Genomic DNA, 22,221 nt, shown 5'->3' on the forward strand with positions numbered 1-22,221 from the left:
TACTATGAACAAAACACTGGGAATTCTGTTATTTTTAATTTGTCAATTCTTTCCCATTTAGTTTTGTTTTCCTAGATATTTTAGTATCTAGCTCACTAGTTTTTATTATTTCTGATGTAATAACAGCAGTACAGCTATGAATTTTCCTCTGATTACAGCACTGGCCACACTACAAAGCTTTTCTAAATATGCTCATTTTCATCAAAGAAGGCTTGGTTTCTCTTTGAAAAGTGTTCTAAAATTTACAAATAGTTGTATTTATTTTTAGTTTGGGTAGTAGTTCCTAAGTTTATTGCACTATAGAATTCAGTTTGGGCAATTCCTACTAAAATTTTGAGATATGCGGAGCAGGGGTATAACAGACTTTTACAAAATGGCTGTGGATTTAAAGTGTACCCATTTGCCATATGGTACAAAGGAATGTGAGATTTTTTTTGTTGCCATTTTCTAAAACTGAGCTATTTCCCCCTACTCCCGGCAGGCATCTCCTCCCCTTCCCCCTAACACCCTACCCCTACCTACCCCCACTGCTCCCAACTTACTCGGGAGATCTTTCTATTTCCCCTCCCTAGGCTGACCACCCTCTTTGTTACACAGCTTCTTCTGTTATCTACTGTGAGTGAGTGCACACTGTTTGTCTTTCTGTGACTGGGTCCCCTCACTCAGGGTAGTTTCTGTTCTAGTTCCGACCACTTGCCTGCAGATTTGAAGATGTCACTGGTTTTGTTTTTATTGCTGAGAAGCACTCCGTTTTCCCGTCTTCCTTATCCATTCTTAAGTTGAGGGGCATCCAGGTTGATTGCAGCTTCTGGCTATTACGGATAATGCTGCTGTGAACACTGATGAGAAAATGTCCTTGTAGTGTGAGGGGGGATGTGCACTTTTTAATTTCGCGTTTGAATTTGGATTTTCCTAACACACTGTTGAAAACTGTTTTAAACGAGGTGCCAGGCTTGCTGCTTCTGTTCTCCCCCACCGTTTTCCCAGCTGGTAAAGCCACCCTTCCCTCGCGCACTCTGCACAGTAGCCATCGCCACTGGGGCTGATCCCAGTCCTTGAAGACTCAGGCTAGGGTCCGCTGAGAACAGAGGTGAGCAGGTCTCATCGACGGGCATTTGCTGTAACCCTCTGTCAGTAGTCATTTCTCTGTAGCTGCTTTCTCCAGAAGCCTTCACCTTTAGCCTGCAACTAAGGAGCCAAACGCAGGCATCTCTGGGAAATGACTGATGCAGATCACAGGCAAACCGACAGTTTAGTTATCCAGACCCTTGTCTGTGGGCATGTAGGTGCTTGCCAAAAATCAGATTACATCCTGTAGACACAGGCACAACTTGTCTTTGTACTCTATTTGGTACTTAGTCTCCAAAGTGAATTTTGGTTTTTTTGGTTTTTGGTATGTTATATGCAAGCTATCAGGACTAGCTGGTTTGGGGTGAAAACACCCGCTCTCAGAACCCTGCTGATGGAGGTACCGAGGCATTCCTGACACTCACTGAGGAGACCATCAGGAGTCCTCCGTAGCTGTGAGTTCTGCTCTCCTCCTCCTCTGCAGAACGATGCCCTCATCTGGCATCTGGCTGCATCTTGTGTAAGTGCCATCAACAGCTGAGCTTTCCACGTGGTGGCCACCCTTCTGTTTCTCGGTGAATATTCTAGGCACTCTGGTAGTCAGGTTGGAGAAGGCTCTCTCACATCCACCCCTCAGACCGGAAAACGCCTTTCCTCCCACTACTGTGGTTGGCTTTGACAGGCGTCTTGGAACCACAGCACACGGAAACCGAAACGGCCTTGGGTTGAAATGTTTTCATAGATGGCTATTCTGCTGGTTTCCAGCTTTACCTAGAATCCCCAAATGAGTGGACTTCCATAAATTTGTTTTGCATAAAAATTTACCATGTCCTTTTGAAAACCAAGAGGAGCTTACGCAGAGTTGTTCCAGTGGTTGCCATTCATGATGTGCTCAACGTTCTCACTGTAGCAATGATTACACACTGTGATTCTTGTGGTGCAATCCTGGGCTAGTTACCAACACTAACTGGCGTTTGAGCGACTCATTGCTTCTTGCATAGCTGTGAAGTAGGAAAAACAAAACTCCCCGCATGAACCTGCTGTGATGAAAGCTGATGTTCTGAAAGGATCTAACATACCCCGGTGTTCTCGTACCCGAAGGCAGTCGGAGCCAACGTATGATTCCGCTTGGACTCACATCAGTACTTTCATCCTTAAAGCTGAGCAGTTGCAAATGCAAACCTCGATTTCTTCGTTTCCTTTTGATGGATTTTCTCAAAGCATTCAATCAGACTGCTTGGCTCTTAGCACCCTGTGAGGCAAACGTGGTGGGCAAAATGGACAAGTGAGTAGAAAGCTGTGGCTGCCTCGGTGACAGCCACACAAAGCAAGAAAACAGTGTTGCTGGTAGTTTCACCTCAGCTCACACCCACAGCTGGGTGTAGAGGTGACAGCCTGCATGCCCCTGGGCCAAGTGAACCCAGCTCACCGCAAACCCAACCCCTTGTTACCAACAGTGGCAGTGTGGACGTGGGTCCACCGGAAATGCTGCAGTGATTGGCAGTGGCAGGGTGGGTTCACACCCCTGCCAATCCTCAATCAGAGGGTGGCGGAGAGTGTGCTACACACATCATTGACTGTCCCGACTCAGCTTGCTCTGCCCTGGCCTGGAGCCCCACCCCATTGTTTTAGGTCCCCTCTTCATCTCTGTCCCTTCATGCTCTTGGTGCAATTGAGAGAATCTAGCAACCTTGAGCCCTGGACACTCATCTCCAGCCAGTATGCCGCTGTCCAAGTCAGCCAGACATGCCAGGTCTGCTTACTAACAAGGTGGAGACTCAGGTCGAGAGTGGGAGGAAATGGCCAGCTTGTGGCCTCCTGGCTGGATGGGCGGCTCCGGCTGGATGGACGGCTCTGGCTGGATGTGGTCACAGCAGGGCAGCCATTAGCATTACTGGTAAAAATTCCTGAGGGTTATGCTCTCCAACTTTCCTGGGCGCTACTAAGAAATCGTGTAAGAATATGCACTCCACACCACTTTTAAAATTGTTTATCATTCTTTATTCATTAAAAAAAAATTATGTCATCAAGGATGACTTTTCCAAAAAGCGTGGCCTCTATGTTTGGTTTCTTGATTGTTTAAATACATCAAGAACACAGGAACAAGTAAGTATATGATGTAAGCATAAAAAAATAGACAAATCAAAACTCCCCTGCCTGGGAGCCACTCAGGGCCCGTCAGTGCACAGAGACCACAGTGTCAGTTAGTGAGAGGCTGAGGGGAAAGTTCAGGCCACAGCCCTGCTCAAACCACAGGTCCTTCAGTGTCAGGGGCAGGCCAAGTCCATCGTCCCTCCCCAGCATGGTCTCCTGTCACTCAGAAATTACCTATAAAGATGCAGCCATATGCATTCTTCCCTTATGCAACCTCGCTGCCTTCCAGTCCGGGCACATGGGAACATGGCAGTATTAAGTGTGCATGCCAGTTCTACAGACCACAAGAGCTGCAGTAGCAGCCACCATTCACAGGGTCCCTGTGAGAACAAGGACTGGTTGTTTTCTGGTTCCCTAAAAGCATTTGAAGTTCTAGTGAATGTTATCAAGAACTCAGGAGGTTTTAAACAGGGCCGGCATTCCCAGATGACGTTACTGTGGCCTCCCAGCTTCAATCTGTGGGCCTGCTGGTGGCCAACCCTTTGCTGTCAGGAGTCTGGGCAAGCTGGAGAGAGTTCCTTTCTGTCTCCACGGTCTCGCTGGCCCGCAAATCTCAGACACAACAGCTTTACTGAACCTAAAAAGAAACAGGCACATCTGGGGTTGTTGGAAATGTTTCCTAAGATCTTGAAACACACATGAGGAAATCCTGTTACATTCCAGAGGAAAGGCTGAGCCTAGGCACCTGAAGGAAACAGGCTTTGGGGCAATAGGAAAAATCATGAAAATATAGACTCCCAGGGTTGGTGCCCGAGCAGATGACCCATGTGATTGATGTCCACGTGTGAGCAGATGTCTGGATAGATGTCCTCGTGTGAGCAGATGACCGGAGAGATGTCCACATGTGAGCAGACGACCCGTGTGATGTCCACGTGGCTACCCCGGCTGAGCCCTTCCTGCAGCTGGACTATGCCCGGCACAGCTTCAGTGGGAAGTTCTCTGTGATGAGGTGGTCAGCATGAAGAAGGACCACCACATTGACCTCAAACTCTGCAGGGACGAGAGAGGTGGTCACTCACAGTGCGTGACGCTGTAAAGTTACACCCAAAGTTTCAGTGGGTGTCCCAGAATGTTGGAGATAACAAGGACCGAGAAACTTCTGCCAAGGAAAGCTGTGGGCAACAAAAGTTGGCGAAACATAGCAGTTACATTTGCTGCATGCAGTAGAGCTGGGTGGGTGGGGCTACCCCAGAGCTACCGGAGCAAACGTGGTGGAGCACTCATTTCTGCCATCTGGTCTACCTGGACGTGAGCAAGCAGCCTCCAGCAGTGGCTTCTCCACGACAGGGGCCTAAAGCCCCAACTGTGACCCATGATAAAGCCACTGCCCTTACTGTCCCTTTCAGGTCCAGTCACATGCTTTAAGGCCTTTTCTACAGACTCATGGCGTCTTTGCTGGGCTCGAGGCTGACTCTGAGGGGCTTTCAGCAGTTAGGCTTTAGCGCCCGCACATGCAGCTTCTCAATGAGGCACTGTTGAGGGACCAAAGGGCTCAAAGCTGTGTGGAGCCTGTGTGCAAGCTGCTTCTCCCTGTGGACCACACCCTCCCCAGACCCCGCAGGCCACACACCACACGGCTTACCCACTTTGAAGTTAGTGGTCTCCAGTGTGGGGCAGGTGAACAGTCTGGGGAAGACCATGTACAGAGGGACAGAAAGACTTCTACAAATGTCGCCATCAGCGATTTGAATATTCTGAATCTCTGTGGCATCACGTGCATAGCCTTCCGCACACCCTGGGGAAAGAGGAAAGCCCATGGGGTCAGGACACCACGACACCAAAGCAGAGTGGTCAACAAGCCCTTCCAGTTCTGTGCCGAGCGGCAGCAACACATTCTCCCACTTCTAGTCTGTTCTTCAGCACTGGGGCCCTCCCTTCCACAAACATCGCCACACTGGCACCAGAAGTCCTGGGAACCTAAGGCCCAATTTGTATTTCAATGATCATAAGCCAGTGTGGTCTCTGGGGGTGAGCAGGCCATGATGGTCATCAGACAAAGATGAAGTCTCGGGCATATCTGCTCTGTTACGATGTGATGTTCTCCACCGTGTTAAGACTGCAGGGACAGACAGCTTAGTGGCTGACGACATTTTCTGCTCTTCCAGTTCTAAGGGATCCAACAACCCTTTACAGCCTCACAGGTACCTACACACACACACCACAGACACCCACAGCAGGGGACAGACAACTGTCAGCATCTCATGCTTTGTGCTATGTTACAACATGGCAGAGGCCATCACATGGTGAGCACAGCTAGCCAGCCTGGGAGAGCTCTGTATTACTATGGTCACTCAGCACTGCTGTGCCAGGGAAGCACACCCAGAGCCATGCAAACCAATCTGCTGGCAGCTAAAGCATAGGAACATGGTCATCAGCTCAGCAAATGAGGCTGCCATATTTATGATGTGTTTCCCTACAAGGTCTAGCAGCCCCATGTGCCACTCCAGGAATCGAGGAAAGCATTTTTAAACCCTTGGAGTCCCTGACTCCCAGGGATCGCTCCACACTTGAATTAGAACCTTTGAGGACAGAGCTTAGGCAAGTGCACATACTGGCAAGCTGCAGGAGAATGAGCACAAATGAGTTTGAGTGCATCTGACTCCCAAGAGCAGAGACTCTGTTATAACTGCCCAGTACTGGTCCTCTCCAGTACGGCCTGAGGACGACAACACAGACTCAAACACTTACCACAGGTCTCCACTCGGACCAGCTGAAGCTCTATGCTCCGGATAGCAGCGTCCGAATGCTCCACCACCAGCTCTCCAGTCAGGGGCTGTGTGATAGCGCAGTTGGTGGAGTTCAGATGTCCTCTAATGAGGAATTTGGGGAGTGCGGCCCTCTGTGACAGACAAAAAGATGCCAGGAACAAAAGGAAAAGAGCCATAGGTTGGTTATTCTTGTTTTGCTGCAAGTAAGAACTGAAAACCAAGTTGAGTAATTGCTCTAGAAACTGGAAAACCTGTTGTTCACAACAGAAAGGAGAATAAGCAGTGTCACCATCCTTCGGTGGACATCAGACGACCCCTCAAGCCCCCTTCATCCATGTAAGAGACAGATCTGGAGGACTAACTCTCTGCCTTCACCAGGCAACATGACATAAAATGTAAAAAGCCTGAGAAGTTGACAAGGGTATTTAAGGACAACCACCCCATCAACCCCAGGCTGAAAAATAAACAAAAAAGAAGAGAAAAAGAAAAAAAGATTTAAGGAGAAAAGAAACAGGTAGTCGGTCTTACAATGTTCTTAATTAGGCAAGCTTGAAGCCAATTATTTTCATTTCAAGGCTATTGAAAGAGCAGTTTTTCTCAATCCTGATGAAAAGCTTTGGGACCTTTTTCTGTAGACAGGAAGCTGGCCAAGGGGAACTGGCAGAGGCTCTGGAGGAAAATAGTTGGGCAGTCACTGTAGTAGTCTTCATCTCTGTCATGACCCACTATCCAGTAGAAGCAACGTAAGTCACAAACAAAATCATTCAGAATTTGTAATTGCCTATGAGTGTAATTTAACATTTTCTGGGACCTACACTAAAAATTTTTAGCAATATATCCAAAATGTTATCACTTCTGCATGCCATCAATGAGATATGAATGCTATAGCTCAGCCAGAAGATTATTTGCCTGGCATGCATGGAGCTCTGGCTTCAGTCTCGAGTACCACAAACCAGGCGTGGTAGCACACGCCTGTCATGCTAGCCCTCAAGGGTCAGAAGGTCAAAGTCACCCTCAATTGAATAACAAGGCCAATCTAGGACACATGGAACTGTCTTTAAAAAAAAAAAAATTATAAGCGATGTTTTGTGTTCTCTTTTCCAAACCGTCTGAGGCCCGGCCAGCGCTCTCCGCCTACTCCCCATCCTGAGTGGCACTGGTCACTCAGGGCTGGCGGCCACCAGACTGGTGGAACACCAGCAATGTTTCCCCGTGAAATCCTCTAGAAATTCGTGGGTGGGGGGACAATGTTAAGCTGTTTGTTTGGAAAGGGAGGTGACAGCAGAGGCTCACACTGGTCTCAGGCAGCTTACAACAAGCCGACCTGGGTGCTGCTCTCTAGAGTCTCCAGCAATGTCCCCTCTCCCATGTAATGATGGTGTAACAAGCCCTGAGTCTCATCTGCCTCCCCTGATTTTCTGTAGCCTCCTTACCCCCCCCCCATTCCTGTTTTTACTTAGAAAAGAAAAACCACCAGTGATATTTTATAAATAATGATGTGTTATACAAGTTATTTAAAATAAAGCACGTGCCTGGCGGTGGTGGTGCACGCCTTTAATCCCAGCACCCAGGAGGCAGAGGCAGGCAGAGCTCTGTGAAATTTGAGGCCAGCCTGGTCTACAGACTAAGTTCCAGAACAGCCAGGGCTACACAGAGAAAACCTGTCTTGGAAACCCCAAATAAATAAACAAACAAACAAATAAATAGACATTTCTCGTTTTCCAACAATAAGCATGAACGTCTCTGTTGTGACAAACACTGCTCCCCCAGAGCAGATAGAAAGGTCCCCTGCACACACCTGCCACTCGCTGAGTGATGCTTCCCACAAAATCCAGTGCCCACTACACTCGGGAACAGTCGCGCCAGGGCTGGCAGCAGACAATCTTACTAACAAATCCACACCAGACACCAAGTCCACACCGAGGACCAGCGTGTGAGAACATAAAAGCAGGGGAAAGGGGCCTCTGTTCCACACGTGACGCCTGTAAAGGGGATGTGGGGTGGGGCAAGGGGGACACGGAAGGGTGCGGTGCGAAGACAATGCTTCACAAGGCGTACAAGACGCCGGACACAGAAATCTGCCTGGCCCCAGAACATGATGACTACAGCCTTCCAGAACCTTCTAAAAGGGCTCCCTATGACACACCCCTGAGAAAATGACATCAGCCATGACTCCAGTGTCCCTGATCTCCCAGATATGTCTTCAACCCAGCGTGAGCGAAGTGCTAACCCCAGAAGGCTGGCCGCAGTGGCCCAGCAGGGGCCTGCTGGGTTCTCCTGTGGAGAATCTGCTGCAGCTGCCCAACTCGCGTGTCCCTGCTGCCCACCCCCACCCCGGACCTGGTCTCTGCCTGCCTGCGATGCTGCTAAGAGACCACAGACAGCCTCGGTGAGGGATGAGAGGCCAGGGCCCAGTGACGGAAAGGAGCAGGCAGGGAGCCTGGGCAGGCAGGCAGACCAGCTAGGGCCTGCCGTCGGGGACGATGCGTCATCATTTCACAGAAACGAGGTCACAAGCATGGGGGGGGGGGCTTGAAAAGTGCTGTCTTCTTCCCCCTGAGTAATGGCTGAGCTCAGTATGAACTCAGACACCATCAGAAACCTCTTACCACCGACACCTCGATGCCTAACTAAGAACGGGCCAGTTAGTCACCATGGAAGCCACGGCACACAGGTGTGAGGATCGCGTACCTCTTTGACGTTCTGCAAGGTTTCCGGGGTGATCGTGAAATCAACAGGACTGGGGATCAGCTTCCCCTTCTGAGGCTGAAATGGAGGTAAAGCCACAGTTAGGGGCGGGAAGACGGTGGGCGGAGCACTTCTCCCTTCTGACGAAAGCGAATGGCATTGCAGGAAACTAACTGATGAGAGGCAGGGATCTGATTCCAAACAGACGCAGGTTCACCCACCCCAGTACTGCGTCATCTGCCGCCAGGGGCCAGATGTCTCACCCTGAGACCGTCTGGGCTCAGAACTGAAGGTCAGACCAGAGGAACAGAATGGCAATTCTGCCATCACCTCGCACAAGGAGAGCACTTGCCCATTATGTGCAGAGATGAACCAGACTGACTAGTGCTAAAGTGCTGTCTACCTAGAAAGAACATTCTAGAATCCATTCACACGGCCAGGCTACATGGAAGCCTGCTTGGCACCACACCCAAGGGCCAGGATCCAAAAAGCCAGAAGACCCAAGAACCACTCACTTCCCAAAGGCTTATCCCCAGAGCTCTCCATTGAGCGCCCTCTAGTTGGATGGGTTCACAGCACGTTCTTAGGGTGTTCTGCCTGCTGCCCAGAGGAACGCGGAACTTGTAAACCACACGCCAGAGTGATCCACAGCCTCTCTCTGAGGCCTCCACTAACATCTGTTTTCTGTCCTTTCCTGCCTACGTAGGTACCTACCTATTTTTGAGGCAGAGTCTCACTACACAGCCCTAACTATCTTGGAACTTACTAGTAGACTAGGCTAGCCTTGAACTCACAGGTATCCCCCCTGCCCCTGCCTCCCCGGTGCCACCACAGCCAGCCTTGGTTTTTGAGGCGACACCTCATCACTGTCTCAATGAAACACAAATGGAGTACAAGCCTCCTTAACTGCCGCCCACCCTCTCTCGAGGCCCTCTGAAGGCCTTAGAGCAAGCTCCCGAGGTAGCTCAGACCGACACCATTCAGCAACCCAGCTGTGCTATGCCAGGCAGCTCTCCAGCCCAGGGTCCCTGCAAGGTCCCTCTCGAGTGCCCTAACTCAGTCCTGGGACTCCTTAGACACACAGCGGGATCGCAGAGAGACAGACTGACCACTGCCCAGGCCTGAGAGTGGGTGCTACCAGGAAAAAAGGCCAACATGTGGCTGCCCCTGTGCAGCTAAAGCTAATGAGGACTGTGCTGGGGATGTGTCTGTCACCACGTGTCACACCATAGGGAAGCTCTGGTCACTGGTCATTCTGAATGCTCATGCAGGCCAATGGTTCTCCGCTTTCCTCCTGGGGCGGCCCTTTAGTACAGTGACCCCAACCAAAACATTATTTCTGTTGCTATTTCATAACTGTAACTGTGCTACTGTTATGAACTGTGATGTAAATATCTGTATTTCCCGAAGTTCTTAGGTGACCCTGTGAAAGGGTCGTTCCACCCCCGAAGAGGTCACGACCCATGCCAGGTTGAGGACCACTAACGTAGGCTATGAGGGACTTGTTATGAACTCCCCCACCGGGCTGCAGAAGCCCTGGGTCCAACTACCCAAGATGCCATGGGCAGGCATGGGGGCCAAGGTGGGCGTTCCGTCTGCACAGAGAAAGAACAGTCAGTGCTTACTGTGGACTGTAAAACGAGGTGCAGGCCCCAAAGACGGGTATCATAGAATCGGAGCCCATGCTGGTGCTCGGGCCACCACAGGTCCCCTGCCAGACCCAGCTTACTGGCTTGTGAACAGGTGCTACCCCACATCATGAGAGCCGAGGGCCCGGAGGAAAGGCTTACAGCAGAGTGAACGATGAATTCACAGGTCTTGGTCAGGTCCTTGGCCAGCAGGGACCGCCGCATGTCACAGCGCAGTGTGTACTAGAGGAGAGGCAGGAAAGACAAATGTCATGTCAGTAGGCTTTGCTCTTACCTGGCACAATGTCCAAAGCAGCAATTAGGCAACACAGTTTAAGGGCACTTTGGCCAATGGGTGCGTTTCATGCAGTTGATATACACGAGAGGAATTAATGTGCAATTAAGGCATCTCTAAACAAAACACAAGCAGCTGTTCCCTCCCACAGGCAGGCTGTAGGAGGTGACAGCCAGGTAGACAGCAGAGCACTGGTTAGAAGGCTCAATGCAGCTGTCCCTCTCCTCTGCAGCCCCAGGGATACGGAGGCTGACCTGTGACGGGGTCCGTGAGCTCCACTCTGGACACCCAGGACAGCCTCAGCACCTCCCAAGTACCACACTGGATGCTTAGTGTGGGGCACCACACCCAAGTTGGGCCACACTGTCCTGAGGAGCTTTTCATTTACACACAAGGAGCCATGGGTGAGTGCATGGATAAGGAAAAGAGGAAATAAAAACTCCAGGAAACCTAAAATCTATCTTTGTGTACTTTAAAGAAATAAAGACTATGATAAGCTCGGTGTGCAGACAGCACAGGGCCAGCCTCCTTTCCCAGCCCTCCTCCTGGGCCTGCCCACCCATCCTGTCAGAGCCTCAAGTGAACTGAGAGGTAGGAGGGAGGCTCAGCTTTGCCTTGCCTTGTTCCTTGGTGGAGTGCTGGTCGTTTTCTGAGTCCTGCTGTGAGGCTCCTGTGCTCCCCAGGAACTGGGTAGTGCAGGGCCACTAAGCTTACTTGGTTGTGGCACAGAGCTGTGGCCTTAAATCCCTGGCCATGATCCAAGGCAGCTGAGAAACCACCTGAGTGCCAGACTGCGGAAGCCACGGTGTGGCCAAGTGGCACTTGCGTAACGTGTGCCGAGCTCTGGGTTCCGTTCTCAGCATCATAACTTAGGCCCAGACCCTCATTCAGCTCCTTAAGCTTACTTGTTGCTTTAATCATATAGGGAGAAATAATGTTCTGATGGCTGGGCATCATTACTGTCCTAGAGAACCAGCCACACGAATACTCTCTTGCATCTAAGAGGTCCCAGTACACACATAGTCTACACGTCAGAGAACTCACTCTACATTTGTATTCTCAGAGCACAAGACTTCCAATCTAACTTTAAACAATTAAGTTTTTTCCCCTAGGTGACAGTAAACAATGGTATGTGAAGTGCCCAGGTGCACCGGCGGAAGCCAAAGCACAACTTCCATCACGCAAGGCTTGCAGACGGAGCTCAGGCATGGCAGTGGGCATCTTTACCTGCTGAGCCGTGCACAGTACCAGCCCTTCACTCAGTTTTTAAAAATTATGTATGTGCTGTGTGCGTCCTTGGGTTTATACATATGTGTTCACGTGCCCACAGAGGCCTGAGTTCCAGGAAGTGGTGAGCAGCCCATCCTACCTGAGGGCCTCTCTCCAGCACCATTTTGCTTCTTAGATTTATTTTTATGTGTGAGCATTCATGTGTCAGCACTCGAGTGCATGTGTATTACTGCTTGAACAGATGTGTGACACAGAGGGCTGGAAGCGTTTTCTTCATAGAAAGGCAGCTTTTGCACTAGAGCACATCATCCTACGTCGTTCACCTTGCCAGACATTCAAGCATTCCTGAAACTCAAAGACTAAGCCTTTAGTTAACCCCGCAAATGTTAGTTTTTGTTTTTAATGTGTTAGATTTTCAGCAAAAGAGTGGTACTTACTTACTAAGTGTAAACGTGATAACTGAACTTGATTAACAAATCAAACAAGTCTCCCATCCCCTGCCTTTCTGTGCATCCTAAGACTTCCGGGGGTTTTCTCAGCAAGAGCTACTGCAAGGCAGACTACACAAAAGTAGCGCTCTTTGCACGGAATGAAGGAAGGGGCTCTCTCTCTGGCTGAGTCATGACTGGGCTCTGCTCCTGAGACAATAGCAACTGTGAAAGCCATCCTCACCAGCAGAGGTAGACAGGAAGTCATAAATCCACTCCCCTCATTCACAAGGTCCCCTCAATGAAGAATGCGGCCTGTGTTGAAGTGAAGCAGCAGCTTTGGGAGTTACACAAAGAGACAGATACTCATGAGAATGAAACAGACAAGCTAACGCCGCTGCCACAAAGACACTGGAGCAGCCCCGTGCCCCTGGCGGTGCCACTGTGGCCTGAGGGAAATGCCCAGAAACAAAGGAACTTTAAGGAAGCAGTTATAACCATGGTTCCTGCCCATCACAGGGTCACCGGGCTCGGGGTAGTAACTGTCGCAGCGTGCAGGATGTAGTTGGGGCTGGGGTAGTAACTGTCGCAGCGTGCAGGATGTAGTTGGGGCTGGGGTAGGAACTGTGACAGCGTGCAGGATGTAGTTGGGGCTGGGGTAGGAACTGTGACAGCGTGCAGGATGTAGTTGGGGCTGGGGTAGGAACTGTCGCAGTGTGTAGGATGTAGTTGGGGCTGGGGTAGGAACTGTAGCAGCGTGCAGGATGTAGTTGGGGCTGGGGTAGGAACTGTCGCAGTGTGTAGGATGTAGTTGGGGCTGGGGTAGGAACTGTGACAGCGTGTAGGATGTAGTTAGCAGGACAGAGTGAGGAACTGATACAGCAATCTCAGCGAAGGAAAACAGTGCCGCTGGTCTTCTGCAGAAAAGTAAATGTGTCCAGCGTGTGGGTGGGGCAGGAGCTCACCTGGATGTTCACAAACACGCCGTGGTAGGTCTCATACAGGACTTTGCTGCCCTTCACGTGCAGAGGAAACTCAAAGGGAATCTCAGTCTTGCCATTGGGGAGCTTCCCTGGCTTCAGCACATCTATGGTGCTGTTGAGGATCTGGATCGGCTGTGAACACAGTCAGCGTCAGCCGTCAGCACACACAGCCAGCGTCAGCCGTCAGCACACACAGCCAGCACCAGGACACGGGGGACACAAATGCTCAAATGCTCCTGCACTCGATGCCTCAGCAGCACAGTGCAGGATGGCACACAAACAGCAAGCTGCTTCAGTTTCTTATGTCTGCACGGTAACGCTTCAGTTCTTTAAAATGTTCTCACTACACTTAGTTAATGCAGTGTGAGTGCATGCGTGTGTGAGTGCATGCGTGTGTGATGCACACATGCCACCAGTTTGCATGTAGAAGTCTGCTAGCAGGACACAGAAGCGACACACACTGATTTCAGACTGTTCTGTAAGAACCCAAAGTGACCCAGGCACACAGCATCCCACAGCCCAGCACCACACGCACGCATGCTCACAGAGACACGCACGCACGTGCAGACACACACACGCACACGCACACAGCATCAGTGCTGCGCTGGCCCTCACCTTCACAGAGTTGTAAAAGGCTTCGAACACGCCCACGCTTTTGGCACTGAGCTGGAGGTTTACAGTCCCTTCCATTGTCAAAGACACTCCCTGGTGCTGGACGGAGTCCTTGCTAGAGATGACCACCACACCAGAGAGCATTTCCTGGGGACAAGAGACAGCTTCCAGTTAGAGCAGCACACCCCCTAACAATCCTGTTGAGAGTCACACACTCTGTGGCGATGTCTCCATCCTCCTCACCCCTGCCTAACAACAGTGATGCCAGGCCTGGACAGAGGATGCCCTGGACCCTCCCCCAGTGCCACCTTCCAGATTCATCTTCAGTCCTGGCTTGTAAGGTCCCACCTGAAGCCTACACAGACTCTGGTGTTTACTTCATCCTGTTCTCCAGAGAAGACAGTTTACCACGTCCTATGCTCTGTGGGATTTCGGGACAGAGTGTACCTGTGTCTAGTCAATGTACCAAGTATTTGTTTTTCACTACCTACTCCAGAGCCCTAAAATCTAAGTGAAACGGGGCAGGACGGTGCAGCCGATAAAGACATTTGCTGCCAAGTGCCCTGAAATAATTTAGCTTCTAAAAATTCTGGCCAGGCCTTTAATCTCAGCACTTGGGATGCAGAGGCCAGGGGAATCTCTGAGTTTGAGGCCAGCCTGTTTTACAGAGTGAGTTCCAGAACAGTCGGAACTACACAGAGAAACCCTGTCTCAAAAAATAAAAAAAAAAAAGAAACTCAAAATTAATACTAATTTGTTGATAAATCAGGTATTTTATATACTACAAATTCCTATTTTAAAAAAAAAGAAAAGCCTCTCCCACTCTTACCTAGACATTCACTACAAAGGAGGGAAAAAACCCACTCTGGACAGTGTCCATGCCTTACCCTGGGTATCATCACACAGGGGCCTCGGCTGAGGAATCAGGACATTAGAGGGGAATCTGGAGGATGGCAACGGACCGGAACATCTTACAGAGAAACTCCTGTGTGCTGTGTGTTAGGGAGTTAGGGGTTAGGGAGCAGCCGTGGCGGCCCTCGTCATGTGAAGATGATCCTTAACCCAAGAAAGCTAAGGTAACGGGAAACAAGAGCGAGGGAGAATACAGCTCTATGCTGTACGCATGCAGTAAACAGAGAAGGTGGGCAGAATGTTCTAGACTGTGCAGCACACCATCTCTGTAGAAACGTGAACCTGTGTTCTCCACCTCAGTAGGCAGCATGACCACCTCACTGACCCTGAGAAAAACTCAACCCTTCCTTGAGGCGCAGGGCCAGAGTGTCCTGCACAGAAATTTAGTCTGTGCTCTGGAGACACTGGAGGTGCAGCAGGACCTCCCCGCCCATCCTTAACCAGATCCCACAGATTAGCCCGAGTGTGTACTGTGCAAGCTTCCCGTTCACCCCTGGCCTCAGCCTTGCGATCTTCACAGCAAAAGCCATCATCCCTTTGACCAAGAAGACACATTTCCAAACCTGTTAACAAAATGGAAGAGGCCACTCCAGACTGTGTAATGACTTTGTTCCCTGGAATAAAATGGCCAAACCATCACTTCCACTAGGAAACAGCTCACCAGGCAGCACGAGGCACCTGGCCCCTTTGACGCTGGGTTTGGACGTGCACCAGAGCATCACTGTGTGTGCACGTCACACTTTCACAGCCACTCTCCCGCCAACAGGCACGCAGGCCCATGGCATACCGTAGTGCCATGAACAGGGCTGTAAGGAATGCGTCTAAAGTTGTACACTGCCCCCCCCACTTACCGCAGGTGCTGGGGGGCATGTATGTGCGTTCTTGTACTTGCAAACATGCTTTTGGAAAAGCTGAGAAACTGTCAGATGAGCTCACACGGTCGAAGGGATGAGGGTGGGCGGGAGGAGGGCAGGGTTACCTGTCTTGGAATGTAAGCTGTTCCAACCACATGAACTGGTTATTACCACAGTAAATTCAGTTTTTGTACGGCCTCTGCCTCCTGAGTGCTGGGACTAAAGGCGTGCGCCACTGGCATCTGGTGAAGATTCATTTTTAAGTAAAACAAAATTCCAAAATGGGACACCTTTAAGACCTGAATGCATAGTCTCTTAGTCTGGGTAACTGAGGCAGGGATGTTCTCTGAAGACTCCGAAGACTGCAGGCTACAGCATTCTACTTGGGACTGGCAAGAGAGTAAAACACTCAGCTGGACACTTGGGCCATGCTCCCGCCACCTTGCCAAGAGTGCTGGAAGTACAATGAGCAGCTGTCAAAGTTCACGGTTGTCCTCAGCCTCTGCCCTGCCTCCCCGACACCCTTACAACCCCCAGGGTTCTGAAGCCAGATCTGTCCAATGACCCTGTAAACGGAGAATGGACTGCCTGCCTTTTGATGTCCAGTGGGGAAGAGAGTCTAACTAACAAGGGAGCAAACCACAAATAAGTTGCTGAGCTGGGTGGGGAAATGCTTGCTCTACTTTGTAGGAGCGCTCAGTGTGGCTAGAAAACAGCCGTCAGAACTGGAGAAGTTTCCATTTGTCTTCCATGCGCACCAGCACAGAGCAGCGGCATGTCCGTCTTGTTTGAAAAGTTGGATAAATAGTCAGCAGGCATTTCTCCCCATAGAAGTCATGCCGGCATGCTGTGTGTCTATGGAAGTTCTGCGAGGAAGGAATTTTGAGGACAGTGTGCTGTTGTGATGCATCAGTAAAAGGCAGTGGTGGCACTCGCCTTTAGTCCCAGCACTTGGGAGTTCAAGGCCAGCATGGTCTACAGAGTGAGTTCCAGGGCAGCCGGGGCTACAGAGAAACTCTCTTGAAAAACCAAACAAGAAAGTGAGACTGTGCGGAGCTGGAATTGGCTCCACAGGAAGAGCTCACAGTCCTCAAAGCCCATCACACAGCTCACAACTGCATGTAACTCCATTCAACACTGAGGGCCTCTGCAGGTACCTGCACTCAAATACACATACGTGGCCGCATGCGCGCGTGTGTACACACACACACACACACACACACACGCACACACACACACTTAAAAAAACACAAAATAAATATTTTAAGTGAGATAGTGCTACCCACTCCTGAATTCTGCCAAAATGAAAGTGCAGACTTATCTTCACCTGAGAGCTTCCGCATAAGCAATTGTAGCAATTTTACTCTATCTATCCAGATGTCCTTCTATGGATGGATGCACAAACCGTGGTTCCTCCATACAGGGTTAGACAAGGCAGCAATAAAAAGTTAAGAACTAAGCTAGGGGTGATGGTACACACCTAAATCCCAGACTGGGTCGGGGGTCAGGTGTCAAGACCTGTGAGCTTGCAGTGCGGACCACATAGTTCAGGGTTCTTCCCTGCACAGACGCAGCAGATCACCAGAGCCCTCCTCCACATGTCTACAGGAACAGTGTCTGGCGGAAGCTCTCACTTTTCCTCATGTGGGACTCTTCAGGGTTACCATTGCTACAATGCAGCCGTGACAGGAACAGCTCAACTTCCAGATGTGGCCTGGAAACAGCTCACCCACGAAATGCTGAGGAAAAGACAGCGCACGTGCAGCCACCTGGGTTTGCCAAGCCGTGCCACGGGTGGCCTGAGTGTGCGTAACACCCCAGCATGCAGCTCTACCATGCTGGGGCTGGAAGCATGGGGATGTGCATGGCGGAGGTCATGCCTGCAGCAGTGGCCCCTGCTCCGTGCAGCTTCTCCCTTGGCTCTGGACGTCACAACACGAAGCTCTGAGCTCAGCAGGAACCTCTCACTGAATGCTGCTGTCAGGTACTGGTTTGCTTCTGCTTTTCCAGAGCAGTCAGGGCCGGTGTGTGAGATGGGAGGGGAAACAAGTCACGGCACCTGCTCCCAAACCTGACGTTAGGGGAGAACCGAACCCACTAGCTTCGCCTGACCACACACAGGCACGCACGCGCACGCCCATGCACACATGCACACACAGGAATGAATGAATGATACGGGGGAAAAAAGTCATTCTTTTCCCTGACTACAAGCTGAAGCCTAAGTAGTGCCTGGGGTTGGAGAAGAAATTACAGATGGAACAGCACATATTAGCACCATTCACGAGCTGGGGCAGCGGGGGTGTGTGTGTGTGTGTGTGTGTGTGTGTGTGTGTGTGTGTGTGTGTGTGGCAACAATGATGGAGAGCAAATAGAAGAGTGCCTTCACTGAATGTCTCAGTGACCCACGTTGTAAGAGCTCAGTCAATAATCAAGGGCAAACATATGACACTGAGAGATGGGTTCACAGACAACCACACCCAGAAGTTCAGCTGCAGTCACGTTTGCCGCACAAGCACCCCAAGCATGCCCTCTCACCCCTCCTCTGAGCTGGCTGGCAATGGGGCTGCCCCAGCGGGAGCCGAGGACCGACAGGCCAGCGGGGAGCTGACTCAGCCTGGGGCACTGCGCAGGGAGAACATACCAGAGAGGGGCTGTGGTGAATACTGCTCATACACTGTCGAGGATCCTAGGAGACAAGCTGTGGGTGGCCTGTGAGGGGCCGTCTGCCTTAGGTAAGTGAGGAGGGTACCGCGCTAACACTGGCAGCTCTTCCTGACTGCGGGCACAAAGTGACCAGCTGCCTCAAGCCCCTTCACCATCAATCCCCACAGGGACTGTGAGCCACATCAACCTTTCTTTCCTTGAGCTCCTTGTCAGCATGCTATCTCAGCAGCAGGAGAAGTAACAGATACAGGGCGGCTGTCTGCACAGCTGACTCCAGCAAGAGCAACTGGGTGGGGAGCGCAGAGCCTGGGGAGCGGCAGGAAGCCACTGGGTACAGCTGGGGCAGAGGAAGGCCGGAGAACAAGCCCGGCTCCGCAGGGAGGAGTCCACGCAGCCCCGATGCACAGGGTGTGTAGCACGCTTAGACCTAAACAGCTGCGGAGCCTAAGTGAACACCCTGCAGGGGGCAGGCCGGCACCAGAGCACAGAACCACAAAGACAATTTTGCTGCAAACAGGCTAGGAGAGTTCTCCAGACACCTGCCAGCCATTGCATAAGGCCTGGGTCGTGAATTAGGAAACACTTACAGTACACAACTGTGCCCCACATGACCCTGCAACCCTCCCAGTTTGAAGATGACCATCTTGTATCACAGCACTACAGCTCATTTGTTAGGAATCTAGCAGGTCAGCTGCCTTAGCCACTGTTGAATTATGGTAAAGAGACACCATGACCACCGCGGCTTACAAACCATGTAACTGGGAGTTGGCTCACAGCTCGGAGGGTGAGTCCGTGACCATCATGGTGGGGTGGTGGGGTGCATGGCAGCAGGTACAGGCAGGCAGGAAGGTGCTGGAACAGTAGCTAAGGGCTGGTCCTGAGTCACACCCAAAACACAGAGACTGGGCCTGGTGTGGGCTTCAGAGACTTCAGACCCCAGTGACACACCTCCTCCAACAAGGCTACACCTCCTAATCCTTCCCAAACGGCCCCACTTACTGCAGACCAAACATTCAACTATGTTAGCCTATGAGGCCATTCTCACTCAAAGCTCCCTCCGCAGTAACACAGAGTACTCAGGCTTCCTGTCTGTGTCAGGATTTATTTCATGAGTAGGGGTGTTTTGCCTGCATGTGTGCCTGAGTATGCCTGCTGCCCATGAAGGTCAGGGGAGGGTGTGAGACCCCCTGGGAATGTGAGCTGCTTGTGAGCCACCACGTGGATGCTGGGAACCACATCAGGCTCTTCTACAAAAGCAGCCAGTGCTGGGAACTCCAGCCACCTCTCCAGCCCTGGGCTTTCATTTTTAAACAGCATTATAGTTTTGCAACTTTTCGTTATAAATAATGAGCTGTTGCGTTCAAGGTTTCCCTCTTTATTTTTTAAGAAGTTACATCCACAACAAGTAAGACATAATGAACATAGAGTTCTGGGATCTTTTCGGGGAATGGGTAGGTAACAGTAGCCACCCCATAGCACAGAAACCTCTTGTCAGAATAGCCCTGGCTGTCCTGAGAGCATGTATCCCCTTTTATTTCACAACTCTTAACACTCAATGGTGTCACTTTCATGAGTACACACATCAGATTTAAGAATAAAGAATTCTGAATTCATAAATAGAAATGAATTATATTTACATTACAGGAAGATTTACCGCAGGGTTCTTCTGGCCAATAAGCTCCTCTAGTACATCAAGACATAAGGTAACTCACAATGTCATATTCATTTTTGTTCAAGTACCTGTTAGTACCCCCACACAAAGAAAGTGCTAGAACCTGTGCACTCTGTTTGGATACTGACCCTGTCCACGGTGGGCCGGAATCTGACCACAGTGCCATGCTTAGCGAGCGCCTGGCATGCCACTTGTGGAGTATGCTGCCACAGTCCCGTCATGGCAAAGTAGCTCCAAGGGTGAACAAACTATGGGGTGGATGAAAAATAGGACAATACAACCACTTGGCATCTGAACCTCTACCATGGTGACATTTATGGTTAGCCTGGAAGTATTGGCTCTTCATTTTGAAAACACAGCATTGAGCAGGCACCATTTCCGTCCTGCAGATGGGAATGAAGACCCAGATTCCTGACTGAGAAGTGAAGGATGGCGACCCCTGACCGCAATCCCAGCATTCCAGACGCCACTACAGGGAGACAGCTGCAACTTCAAAGCCAGCTTCGGCTACAGGGTCTCAGGCCATCCTGAGTGACAAGCAGACAGACTGACCAAAACAACAGGGAGGAACTACCTGAATTTGATGCACAGGCCATGGCGGACGGAAAGAATCGACGGACTCAGTGTCTTGTCTTTCTGTGTGTGTGTGTATCCTACACACATACTAACATACACATGTAAGTAAGTAAATGCTCAAAACAAAAACAGGCAGTGGGCCACACCTTTAAACCCGGCACCGGGGAGGCAGGGGCAGGCAGTGCTACACAGAGAAATCCTGTCTCAAAAAACAAAACAAACAAATAGAAAAATAAAGGGCCTTTTTTTTTTTTTTTTTGGCTGTATCTAAATTTGTGTGTGTCTGTCTGTATTTACATTTTACCTCTACAAAACTATTAACTGGGCAAAACAAGTAGAGCCACATAGCTTTCAACTGGCCTCAGAACTGTTTAGTTTCTGCTACATTTGCTTTTGTTTTGTACACACAGCAGGTGCATATGTACACCCACACTTCACAGCTAGACCTCCTGAGCTTACTATGGTAATGGTAAGGTCCAGCATATGGAAGGGGCTCCCTCATCACTCATATTCACTAGCAAATTCAACACTGATGCAATTGTTCGACAAAGTTGCCGTTTCCTCTTAAACAATTTTATTGCCTTAACTTTCAAGACTACTTATTTGAAATTCTGTGAGTACACTTGTGTCTGTGAGTGGATATGAGCGTGTGAGGGCAGGTGCAATCCAGAGCTGCCGGATTCCCTGCAGTGGGAGTTCAGGTGGTTGTGAGTGGCCTGACACGGTGCTGGGAAGCCAGCCTGGATCCTCTGCAAGGTAAGCGCCAGCCCATCCGTCTGTCCAGCCCTCTATCTTTTCTGAGGCAGGATCTTATGGAACCCAGGCTTGCATCAAGCTCAGTATGCAGCTGACGATGGCCATGAACCTGTGACCCTCCTACCTCTAACTGCCGAGTGCAGCGCGAGGGATGAACCCACGGCTTTGTGCGCGCTGGCGACTGTATTACCATGTCAGCAACCTCCCCGGCCCGTTTTGTTTTGTTTTTTAATATGCCAATGGTCTGACAGTGTCCCTCAAGTGAGCGAGGCGGGACAGACAGTTTCCTTTATAAACGGGGGGGATATTGTGGCAGGCACGAGTTCTTTCTCGGTGCATCTCGCCATAGCCTGCGCTGGTTGGTGGGCGCTTGGCGGTGTTTGGGCTTCTGGTTTGGGGGGGTCTTTGGTCGTGAGGGTGGAAGTGGGTGTGGCCGGAACCTTCACCCCGCTCAGGGCTCCCGCTTTGAGCGTGCACCCGCTGGTGGGTGCGCGCGGCTGCCGGCGCCCTGAGCGGCTCCCTGGGAGCGGGCGCGTCGCTCAGCGGCTCCCCCGCCACCCCCGCCACCCCCGCCCGGGGCCTGGGCGCCGCCCGCGGGCCCGAGCGCGCACTCACCCCGGCGTGGTACACTTTGTTCGCCCTCTTAATCTTGATGTCCAGGGAGGTCCCCATGCCCGCTCATCCGCCGCGGCCGCCACTTCCGGCCCCGCGCGCCCCGCCCCGCCCCGCCCCGCGCCGCAGCGCTGCCACGTGACAGGGGCACGGGACGCGCGCGCGCGCGCACGCACGCACACTTCCGGAAGGCTGCAGGGAGCCCGCGGCTCTCCCGGCGTGCCCCGCGGCGGGGCGGGGCCCTCCCGTCATGCTGTGCGCGCGGCGCCGCGCTGCGGCGGTGGCTCCCGGGGGCGGCGGCACACACGCGTCCGCTCCAGCGCTCGCCTCGCCCTCCCCGTCCCCCGTGGCGGCGCCCGCGCCCGGGTCCTCCCCGCCGGC

The 22,221-nt window shown here is 51.3% G+C and overlaps 1 protein-coding gene across 2 annotated transcripts; it reads right to left on the reverse strand.

Annotated features, from left to right (window-relative positions):
• Positions 1-3,046: 3,046 nt before the first annotated feature.
• On the reverse strand, positions 3,047-21,918 carry Vps26c (VPS26 endosomal protein sorting factor C). Of its 2 annotated transcripts, XM_051191924.1 has the most exons (8): positions 21,844-21,918; positions 13,798-13,941; positions 13,165-13,314; positions 10,409-10,489; positions 8,622-8,696; positions 5,911-6,061; positions 4,805-4,957; positions 3,047-4,212 (listed from the first exon to the last, which is right to left on the reverse strand). In XM_051191924.1, the coding sequence occupies exons 1-8, from the start codon at positions 21,898-21,900 to the stop codon at positions 4,130-4,132; spliced, it is 894 nt and encodes a 297-aa protein (XP_051047881.1). In that variant the 5' UTR covers positions 21,901-21,918; the 3' UTR covers positions 3,047-4,129. The 2 variants fall into 2 exon arrangements, with proteins under 2 accessions (XP_051047881.1, XP_051047882.1); XM_051191925.1 differs by lacking the exons at positions 8,622-8,696; positions 10,409-10,489.
• Between the last annotated feature and the right edge of the window lie 303 nt (positions 21,919-22,221).

The sequence above is a fragment of the Phodopus roborovskii genome, unplaced genomic scaffold (assembly GCF_943737965.1).
Source record: "Phodopus roborovskii unplaced genomic scaffold, PHOROB, whole genome shotgun sequence".
In the NCBI taxonomy this organism is placed as follows: Eukaryota; Metazoa; Chordata; class Mammalia; order Rodentia; family Cricetidae; genus Phodopus; species Phodopus roborovskii.

What these genes read in the sequence shown, in the direction of transcription:
- Vps26c (XM_051191924.1), bottom strand. Translation starts at nt 21,900, where the DNA reads ATGGGGACCTCCCTGGACATCAAGATTAAGAGGGCGAACAAAGTGTAC. An exon ending in CCTTGCAGAACGTCAAAGAG is followed by an intron (nt 6,062 to 8,621) that starts GTACGCGATCCT and finishes TGTCTGTCACAG; the next exon opens with AGGGCCGCACTCCCCAAATT. An exon ending in GACCACTAACTTCAAAGTGG is followed by an intron (nt 4,213 to 4,804) that starts GTAAGCCGTGTG and finishes TCGTCCCTGCAG; the next exon opens with AGTTTGAGGTCAATGTGGTG.